The sequence below is a fragment of the Echinops telfairi genome, unplaced genomic scaffold, assembly GCF_000313985.2.
Source record: "Echinops telfairi isolate 266 unplaced genomic scaffold, ASM31398v2 ScPeMD7_7417;HRSCAF=8455, whole genome shotgun sequence".
Classification (NCBI taxonomy): Eukaryota; Metazoa; Chordata; class Mammalia; order Afrosoricida; family Tenrecidae; genus Echinops; species Echinops telfairi.
In genome coordinates, this window is record NW_022111317.1 from 3204779 (window position 1) to 3215264 (window position 10486).

The window sequence follows — 10486 nt, forward strand, 5'->3', positions numbered from 1 at the left end:
ACGCTCACTGACTTGGCTTTCCTCCTGCAGGCGGCATCATTGCGTCTGTTTTGTGAGATGGAGGAGGACTTTGTGGACTGGTGTTGGACATAGGGGTTAATGGGTGAATATTGGACTTGTGGGCTTGGGCAGCACTGGGTTGGGATGTTTTCTTGATGCACAGTTAACCTTTCTATAAAACTCTCTCTTTTACATGAGTTTCTGTGGATTTGTTTCTCCAAAGTACGCAGACTAATACAGATATAGGCTGATATTGGACTTATGTACTGGGCTGGGATGTGTTTTTAATATACAATTACTCTTAGATATAACACTCTTTCTTATACACATATGAGTATCTCTGGATTTGTTTCTCTAGTCAACCCAGACTAACTCACGCACCTACTGTGTGCTAAGCCCTCAGTCAATGCTTTCCATACTTGACAGGCGTGACAATAGCCCCAGAGAGGTGCAGCCACCAGGCCAAGGCCGCACACACAGGAGGACAAGCCCAGTCAGGGTTGACTGCCCCCCCAGCTCCCCCCCACCCCAGCACACTGCATTTCCAGGTGCCCCCAGGCCTGCTTTGGGTCAGTTGGGGCCTGGGTCCCAAAGCAGTTCCTTTTCTGGATACCACACGGGTGTTTCCGGACATTTTAAGAACTGCATCAGGGTGTGACTTGGAAGCCCTGCTTATTTTCTCCTGTTTGGTTTTCTACCCTTTCTGTCAGAACTATCGTTATTTTTACAAGGGAGACTAAAAATTAAATACAGTAAATCATATGTAATAAATGAATCAAAGTCTCAGGTTGAGTTCTCCGGAGAAGCAAAACCAGGATGCTTCCACATGCGTAGACACAGACAGGTGTATCTCAAAGAAACGGCTCCCACCATCAGCGAAGTGGGTCGGTGCCAAGTCCGCGAGTCAGGCGTCAGGCGGGAGGCTTCTCCTGACTCATGTGGCCGCAGGGGCTGATGAACCCAAGATTGGCAGGTCAGATGGCAGGGTCGGCTGGCAATCCTGCAGACCACTAGGCTCAAGTCCAAAGAACTGGAGCCTGCTGCAGGATCCCAGCCCAGTTAAAAAAATAAATAATAATAAAGCCAAACCAGCTTTTCCACAGCATCTACATATATTGGAAGCAAGCCACATCCCTGGGGAAACTTCCTTTCATTTGATTGGCTGTTCATCACAGCTGTCACCGGGAAAGTGATTACATTATATTAGATCTCATCATGAGGGTGTCTTAACTGCCAAACCACAGCGAATCCTGACCCAGCCGTGTGGACACAAAATCATACTATTACAAGAAAATAAAAGGATGATCATAATAGAACCCTGGTTAGGGAGAAAAGGAGGCCTGGTGGTGCTATGGGCTAAGCTTGGATTAGCTTGGGCTGCTAATCACAAGGTGGGCTGTTCACACCCACCAGCTACTCTGAAGGAGAAATATGAAGCAGTCTGCTCCCGAGAAGATTTACTGTCGCTGCGGTACCCTAAAGGGTATCTCTACTCTGTCCTATAGGGTTGAAATGAGTAGGAACTGACTCACGGGCAGTGGGTTTGAGCAGATGGCCTGAAATTTTCTCCCAGAGTAGCTGGCTGGGTTTGAACCATGGGCCTTTTGATGAGCAGCCAGGCGCTTAGCCATTCCTCCACCAGGGCTCCCTGGGCACTTGAGAGACTGGAAAGGACCTGCTATTGGGCTGCGAGCTTTGCATGTGCACTCTGTGGCGTGCTTTTCAAAGTGAGCGGAATCGAAAGTCAGAAAACAACACAACATCAAAAGGGACGAACAGATCACAGGAGGGGTTCACCTACAAGGCCCCTAAATCATTTAGGACCTGACACTTTAGAAGCATGTGTCCATCTGTCCCGGCACATCTACTCTCCCACGGGAAACCTGGAGGGATACGGTGTGTGTGTGTGTGTGTGTTTGTGTGTGTGTGTGTGTGTGTGTGTGAAGCATGTGTCCATCTGTCCCGGCACATCTACTCTCCCACAGGAAACCTGGAGGGATACGTGTGTGTGAAGCATGTGTCCATCTGTCCCGGCACATCTACTCTCCCACCAGAAACCTGGAGGGATACGGTGTGTGTGTGTGTACACCGCTGGTCCCCACACAGCCTTTTATTCTGAAGTAAGGTGGGGAGCCCGGGAGGTAGCACTCCCACAGGACTGCCAGGCCAAGGTCCTGAGGGGCCTGGGTGGTGATGGGGGTCCCTCCATGGAACCCCTTGGCCACCAACTCGCAGAATGAGGCCCTGCTCATTCGCAGATGCTCCAACCAAACTGGTTTTCCATGTGGGCGATGGGAGCCCGCTCGGGCCCAGCCGGCAGGCTGCCCGGTGAAGACGTATCTGCCTGGTGGTGGGGCTGGGGCGACAGGATCCGGTGCTACCGAACTTAACTAAAGGCCAGGCGTTTTGGGTTCTGCGGTTTGCAGAAGCTCAGCCCATCCCACGGTGGCCCCGCGGAAGGGGTGGGGCTGACCCCATCTTCGCAGGAGGGGGGCGGTGTGCAGCCGAGGCGGGGCTCCCGCTCGGCTCCTCCCCGCCCCCCTCCACCCCAGAGCCCCGGCTCCAGGCCACTCCCCGCACACCCTGGGACTCCCGCCCCCGGGGCAGCGGCTGCCCGCGGACCAGGAGGAAGTAGCTTCGCCACCGCGGGTTCAGCGGGTCGCTGCCGCCTGCAGCCGTCGGGTCCGGCAGCCATGGAGGCGGAGCCGCCGCTTTACCCAGTGGTGGGAGCCCCGGGCCCGCAGGGTGCTGAGGACCCGCTCGGGGTCCCCGACGGGCTGGAAGCCCCGGTAAGCCGCGACGTGGACGTGGAAGGCTGGGTCAGGGTGCGGGGTCCCAGCTACCCAGATCCTCGGGGGCGACGGTCGGGGCGCCCAGGGGCAGGTAACTTTGGGGTGCAGGGGCGAGGATTGCGGAGCCGGGGGCTGGGGTAGGAGCGCCCCGGGTCCGTGTGCGGGGTTTGGGTAGCTGGGCCCTGGTGCGCTGCGGTCAAGGTGTGGGTTCCAAAGCGGGGGTCTTGGGGGCCGGGTCTCCCCAGGTCGGGGTGGGTCGGAGCACCGGGAGCCTGGTGCCAGCGCTGTGTCCCTCAGCTGGACGAGCTGGTGGGCGCGTACCCCAACTACAACGAGGAGGAGGAGGAGCGCCGCTACTACCGCCGCAAGCGCCTGGGGGTGCTGAAGAACGTGCTGGCGGCCAGCGCGGGAGGCGCGCTCACCTACGGCGTCTACCTGGGTACGCGGGGCGCGAGGGGCCCCAGGGCCCAGCACGGCACGGGAGGGGGTGGCCGGAGCCGTTCCCACCCCAAACTCAGCCTGGGAAAGAGAAACCTCCGGGGCAGCGGCCCTCCCTTCCTCTTTCGCTTCCCATTCTGCGGCCCTGCAGCTGCTGCGGCCACTCCACAGGGGGTGGGAGGTGACACCCACTGGGTGGCGCCCGCAGGTGCCGGCCTGACTCTTGCTGCGCGTAGGTGAGGGAGGGTTCCGTTTGGGGCACTGCGGCCCAGTGACCTGCAGAGCAGCGGGGGTGGGGGTGCACCCACCCCACCCCGGTTCCAGTGCTGGCTCCACGCTGCGATCTGAGCGCCCCCTCGATCCTCACCGAGGGCATGCGAACATCCCGTTGGTGTGAGGCTCGCCTTCTGGCCTTTCCTTGGTTGCCCCCATTCCATCCCCAGCCAAGTAGCTCCCTTCCCCCCCACAGGCCTCCTGCAGATGCAACTGATCCTGCACTATGATGAGACCTACCGGGAGGTCAAGTACGGCAACATGGGGCTACCGGACATCGACAGCAAGATGCTCATGGGCATCAACATGACCCCCATCGCCGCACTGCTCTACACGCCGGTCCTCATCAGGTGTGCGGGGCAACGGGAGGGGGTGGGGCAAGGGAGCTCTGGCCCAGGTTCCCCTCGGTTTCAAAATCCCCAACCCAAGCCTGTTGCTGGGGAGTCAACCCCAGGGCTGCACCACCGTTTTCTTGGCGGTCAATTTGTCCATAGATTGCCAGGTCTTTCTTCCGCGGCGCCTCTGGGTGGGTTCCAGCTGCCAAAGTTGAGCAATGAGCACAAATGGGTTTGCCCTCCATCTGACATCGTGGAACAGAAATTCACTCAGACCTTGCCCCCTGGCCTGCCTGCACCCCACGTGACACCATCCTTCTCTCCGACACTTCGAAGACCTCCAAGACCTTTTGAGGTCTGGGAGCCCCGGGAGGACCTGGTCAGGGAACAGGCCCTGGCACCTACCCAGCAGAAAGGGGCATGTTTTGGCAGTGCCCCCCAAATACGACTCTAATCCCAGCCACGGAGGCCTTGGCCCCCATGTCCTAGCCAGTGCAAAAGCCCAACCATGCACCCTCCCCACCAGACAGACAGCCCCTACTTGGAGGGGACCTGTGAGCAGCGGGCAAACCGGATGGGTCTTCTCATCACCACCGAGTGGATACTGGCTCAGAGCCACACTATAGAACGTGGTAGGACTGTCCCTCCGCAGTTCCGACACGGTAACTCTGAATTCTCCGTAGCTGCGGTTTTGAACGGCTGACATTGTAGTTAGCAGCCCAGTGTGCCACCACTACACAGTCACCAGGGCTCCGGATGGGTCTCAGTTCCATTGTGAAAGATCCCCATGGTCAGCAGTTCAAAACCACCAGCGACTCTGAGGGGGAAAGATGGGGTAAACCCATGGGAGGGGGTCTTCATGAGTCAGCGTTGACTCGGTGGCAGTGAATTTGCGTCCATTTCTGGGACTGCTTCTGTTTCCCCACCTGCACCCATGAGTAATGTGCATGCCCTTGCCAATGGTGTGTGTGTGTGTGTGTGTGTACGCACACAACAACCACTTGTAGCTGCTTTTCATGACTGTGCCTTAGCGGGTCTGAACTCAGCTCCGACAGCTGTGCTGGCAGCACCTGCTGCATGACCGGGGGCACTAGGCTGCAGCCCAGGGCTGGACAGTGCAGCACTCTCTCCTTTTCATATGCCCACTTTGTGTGTGTAGGCCCCCCACGCCCTTTGTTTTCCTCAGGTAAATCGCCAGCAGGGGGTGTGTGAGGTCAATGGTTTTAGATGTAGGTCCCAGCTCTTGAAACCTGTCACCCATCACCTGACACCAGCCCCAATCCCATTGCCCTCGAGTTGATTTGGACTCCCAGGGACCCCTCCCACATTTCAGAGTGGAACCCAGGGTTTTCTTGGCTGTCATGTTCAGGGAAGCAAATCACCAGGACATTCTTCCGCAGTGCTGCCGGGTGGGCTCAGAGGCAAACCGTATTTCGTTTCTTAAGTGTTAGACAGTTTATGTGGCTCCCAATAACCCTACGTCGGTGCTTGCATTTTATGCACGAGGAAACTAAGAGGTTAAATCAGTTACTCAAAACCCGCAGGCAGTAATTTACCCAGAACTCATTGGTCCAAAACGCATATGCTTAACCCCTGCGGAAACAGGCAGACCAATTTTCCAAACAGCTTTGCAAACTGGCATGCGTCCTGGCCCGGTGTGTCATTTTTCAAACCACATCCTCACCAGCAGTGAGTATTTGTATTTTCACTTTCTGCTGTGATTTTTTTAAACAGTTTTAGTAGCGCTTCATCCACGTGTTATACAACTCAGTAATTCACTCATACCAAGAAAAGTTGTAGTTGTCATCATATTCAATTCTAGAACACTTTCTTCTTCCTTGTAGTCATTCTTATTCATGGAATTATTATTATTATTTTCTCTATTTGTGGCAAAATATATACGCAACAGAATATTCTCCCATTCCACAACTTCTACTTGTATAATTCTACTGTTTTGATACATCAATATGTCCTGTATGTTGCTTGCGGTTTGCTTCCTTCCTTTCACTCCCCAAAAGTGTAGAAACACCCCCTGCTCTAGTTATTAGATGGAAAATATGCACTAAAAAGACCAGGCTCCATACTAGGAGAGGAGATAATTGTAATAGAAAACCGGGTTATTAAACTGTGAGCTTCCTGGAAGCCAAGGCAAAGAAAGAAAGAGGCACACACACACGGTCCAGCCATTGCCCTCCTAGGAGCCAGGGTGGAGGAGAGTCCTGGCTGTCTTTCAGAGACCGCAGGAGTCCTGGAGGGAGGCAGGGGTGGCAGGGTCCCAGCCCTACTGCTTACTGGCTGTGGGCCCCCGTGCCAAATCTCCTGACCTATAGCCAGTGTCAAGTTCCTAAAGACCTGTCCCTGGACTCTCGGTCACAACACATGAGCTTGGGTGGGGAAGGGGATACGAGGACCCAGAATATGAATGAGATTGAATTTGCCCCCGGACCTCTGACTTACAACTCCTGTCCACCCCCTTAGCTCCTTTCATTCATTTTTCTTTTGCACTTTAAGGTCTTAACAGAGATTTTGTTATTAGTTGAATATATGGGGGGAGGTTGTTTTCATGTATCATTGTTTAACAGTTTTATTGGCATATATAATTCACATATCATACAATTCAATAGTTCAGTCACATCAAGGAGAGTTTTACAATCCTCCCCTTTCATTCTTAAAATGGCCACGGCAGGATCCTGGGCTTATAGGTGCGAGGGGTTGGGTAGACCTGCCCCGCAGGGTTTCAAGTGGATTGCCACCTCTTCCTCCTGCTGAGGTCCTGGTGGGTAGGAACCACTGACTTTTGGGTTAGCAGCCGTTGGGTGAATGACTGTGCTGCCAGGGCTCCTATTTGAGTGGGCACAGCATGTGGTATCTGCTGAGGCCGGGCTCCATGGCCTGGTGAGCTGGTCTGGTCACGGGCCAGGGCAAAACTGACAGCCCCTGGCAGCAGTGTCTTTCTTATGCCCGCAGGTTTTTTGGCACCAAGTGGATGATGTTCCTGGCCGTGGGCATCTATGCCCTCTTTGTCTCCACCAACTACTGGGAGCGCTATTACACACTCGTGCCTGCGGCCGTCACCCTGGGCATGGCCATCGTACCCCTCTGGGCCTCCATGGGCAACTACATCACCAGGTGAGCAGTCAGGGGAGGCCTGGTCCAGCCCCTGTTGCGGTGCCAACCTCACCTGGGGGCCTTGGGCAGGCCCTTCTGGCTCTTGGTCTGACTTTTCCCTATGTGGGGTTGGGACAGGGCAGCATGGAGGCTGCTTGACAGAAGTGGGAGGTGGGACAACAATCTTCTCTGCTTTGTGGTGCAGGATGGCGCAGAAGTACTATGAGTATGTGCACTACAAGGAGCAGGAAGAGCAGGGTCCCAGGCAGCGCCCACCGAGGGGCTCCCACGCCCCCTACCTCCTGGTCTTCCAGGCCATCTTCTACAGCTTCTTCCACGTGAGTGCCTCCACTCCAGGCATAGACCCCCACGCTGGCTGCAGCCCTATGCCGTGCTCCTCGGCCCTCTGGTCCCACCTTCCTTGCTCCAGCCAACCTCTGCTTGCTTACCTTTGGCGACTGAGGTCTCACCACCTACCTGGACACCACAGGGAGCAGGAGGAAGTTCTCCTGGGTCGGGTTGGACACTACCCCCTTCCCAGCCCCACCCTCACCCCCGGCCCTGGTGGCCCCTCCTAGGCCATGCACAATCCCCTTCCCAGGCTACACCTGTGCCCTGCCTGGCTCTATACCCCGAGCCTGACCCCGTGGTCCCCTTGCCCACAGCTGAGTTTCGCCTGTGCCCAGCTGCCCATGATCTACTTCCTAAACCACTACCTGTACGACCTGAACCACACGCTGAGCAGCGTGAAGAACTGCGGTTAGTTCTCGTGGAGGGACCTGCTCACCTCCCCCAGCCAATTGCCCCAGCGCTCAGAGTTCAGGGCTGGGGCCGTGTCCCACAGATCTGGTGGGCAGGCACAGGGCCCTGTGGGAGTATGTTGTGGGGTGTCAGGCCCAGCCTGGGTGGTCAGGGAAGGGTGCCTGGAGACGGTGTCCTGTGTGCCTAGGTTGTGGAAGTCAGGCTTTGGGACCCTGCTTCCTAGACAGTGGTGTGAGCAGTGGGCAATTATCGGGCAGGATGTGGCAGCTCCACTTTGTGCTGGGGTGTGTGTGCAAGGTGCGCAGTGTGCCCTGTTCCCCACCTTATGATGCCCCCCGCCTCTCCCAGGCACTAATAGCCACGGCATCCTCAGCGGCTTCAACAAGACGGTGCTGCGGATGCTGCCGCAGAGCCGAAACCTCATCGTGGTGGAGAGCGTGCTCATGGCCGTGGCCTTCCTGGCCATGCTGCTGGTGAGGCTTTGCTGGGGGCGGAGTTGGGTGTGGCTGTGGTGGGGCGGGACTAGCTCTCGGGGCGTGGTCACAGTAGGGGCGGGGCCAGGGAGACCTGGCAGAATTCCAGGGAGAGGTCTTAAACCTGGGCCAGGGCTTGAGGCTCAGCGACATGGCTGATGCCTGGCCCCGCCCCTGGCACCCCAGAAGCAGGGAAAGGTCACCAGCCTGGCAGGAATCAAGCTGGGGATGGAGTCCCAGGGACTGCCTGCGAAAGAGTTGAGGGCTGGAAATTTGTGGTTCAAACCAGGAGACCGGCTTTAAGGTCCTAGGAAGAAGGACTAAGGCGGGGCCTTAGAGCTGTGTAAGGGGGCGGGGCCTTGAGCTGGAGGCAACCTGGGGGCGGGGCTTGGAGGCCAGACTGCCCTCTGTCATGGGTGTGTGCTTCTCAGGAGGCGGGGCCTTAGGTGGAGAGGCGGGGCTGATGCCAGGGGCGTGGCCTGGCTTGGAAGTGTCTCCTCACGGCGCGGATCTGCAGGTGCTCGGCCTGTGCGGCGCTGCCTACCGGCCCACGGAGGAGATCGACTTGCGCAGCGTGGGCTGGGGCAACATCTTCCAGCTGCCCTTCAAACACGTGCGTGACTTCCGCCTGCGCCACCTGGTGCCCTTCTTCATCTACAGCGGCTTCGAGGTGCTCTTCGCCTGCACTGGGCTCGCCCTGGTACGGACGGCCAGCCAGCTGCGGGACAGATGCAGTCCAGGACGCCCGAGATGGCAAACGCTTTTCACTGCAATGCAAAGATCTCGGCATCCCTCAGCCTCCCCCTCTCCTCCAGCGTTACCTGGGACTAGTTATCTTAGCCTCTCTGAGCCCCACTTTTCTCACCTGTGAAGTGAGCTGGAGGTTGAAATGGGAAGGTGCCTTTGTGGGTACAGCCCTTGCTTCTGGGACCACAGAACCCCAGGAGCCCCGCGGTGGGGCGGGAAGGGCGGGCGCATCAGACTGCCCAGAGGGATGGAGGGGCAGCCTATAGTTACACCTCTCATAGGGAGGGGACCGAGCTGGGCTGGCTGGCCTCTGACATTAGCCCTGCTGTGCTCCAGGGCTACGGCGTTTGCTCCATGGGACTGGAAAACCTGGCGTCCCTTCTGGTGGCTTACAGTCTGGGTGCCTCGGCTGCCTCCGCCCTGGGCCTGCTGGGGCTGTGGCTGCCACGCTCGGTGCCCCTGGTGGCCGGGGCCGGTCTGCACCTGCTGCTTACCCTTGGCCTCTTCTTCTGGGCCCCCGTGCCCAAGAGCCTTCAGCACAGCTGGATTCTCTACTCAGCAGTCGCCCTCTGGGGTGTAGGCAGTGCCCTCAACAAGACCGGGCTCAGCAGTGAGTATCGCATGGGCACTGGGTGAGGTTCCTGTGGACACTCCAGGCATGGAAGGCTGTCCTATGGACAGTGTAGAGGCAGCTGGGGGAGCTTGTGGACACTGGACCAGTGTGAGAGCATGTGGACACCAGATGGGTGTGAAGCTCCTTGGCCCCCCTGTGGTGACACTGTGGAAAAACAGGGGGCACTTGCTTTTTACTGAAGGCCTGGGTACCCCCGCAGGTCTCTGCCTAGGTTCTTAAGTAGCAAGAGGGGCCCCGCCTGCATCCCAGGGACACAAGCAGAGGATGCAGGATGGGTGTGTGTCTGCGGGGACACACAGCCGGTGTGCACAGGCCCAGGCTCATGGGCTGCCCATAAGTGTCTGTCCTGATGGGCCAGTGCCGGTGTGGCTACACCAGATGGCAGAGGTCAGACTCGCTGTGGCCTGGCCAGGCAAGCCCTGACCTACCACCCAGGAACCCTAGTAGTAGGAGTCTCCTGTGGGGCCCATACTCTATTTGTCTATTTCCCAAGAGGGCCAGACCTTGGCTGGGGCGGGTTTGGGAGGCAAGGCTGAGGTCTGTCACCAGCTCTGAAGGTCCCTTCTCTTCCTTGTGGTACCTGGGATTCCCTGTCCCTTCAAAACTCCCCCCTCCCCTCCGGGAGCAGAGTCTCTCTGCAGAGTCTCAGGATGGGCGTGGGGATGTCCCGGGTGCCTGGCCGGGGGGTCCACTGGGTGCATTGGTGGCTTTATCGCACAACAAAGTCCCAACACACTGTAAGATCTGTACGATAGATAACTAACTTGGGGTGCTGGAAGTGGATCCGCATCTCTGTACCTCAAGACTCCGACCTTTCTTCATTGTACATTCTGGAGCACCCGAATTGGAGTTGCCCACTCGCAGTCAGGGCTCTGTCTGCCCCATCCCTCAAGGAATTTTGGATGCCTAAGTGCCCCCCCCCCC

At 57.4% G+C, this 10486-nt stretch overlaps 1 protein-coding gene across 1 annotated transcript; it reads left to right on the forward strand.

Moving 5' to 3' along the window:
* The first annotated feature begins 2693 nt into the window (after positions 1-2693).
* Positions 2694-9858, forward strand: UNC93B1 (unc-93 homolog B1, TLR signaling regulator). Its single transcript, XM_004713727.2, has 9 exons — positions 2694-2789; positions 3090-3231; positions 3700-3853; positions 6806-6967; positions 7152-7284; positions 7612-7705; positions 8057-8181; positions 8699-8881; positions 9265-9858. Exons 1-9 carry the CDS (start codon positions 2694-2696, stop codon positions 9562-9564), a joined length of 1389 nt encoding a protein of 462 aa, XP_004713784.1. The 3' UTR covers positions 9565-9858.
* The last annotated feature ends 628 nt before the right edge of the window (positions 9859-10486 follow it).

Coding starts and splice junctions, on each gene's coding strand:
- UNC93B1 (XM_004713727.2), top strand. CDS start 2,694: ATGGAGGCGGAGCCGCCGCTTTACCCAGTGGTGGGAGCCCCGGGCCCG. Junction 3,854..6,805: donor TACACGCCGGTCCTCATCAG/GTGTGCGGGGCA, acceptor TTATGCCCGCAG/GTTTTTTGGCACCAAGTGGA. Junction 7,285..7,611: donor TCTTCTACAGCTTCTTCCAC/GTGAGTGCCTCC, acceptor CCTTGCCCACAG/CTGAGTTTCGCCTGTGCCCA.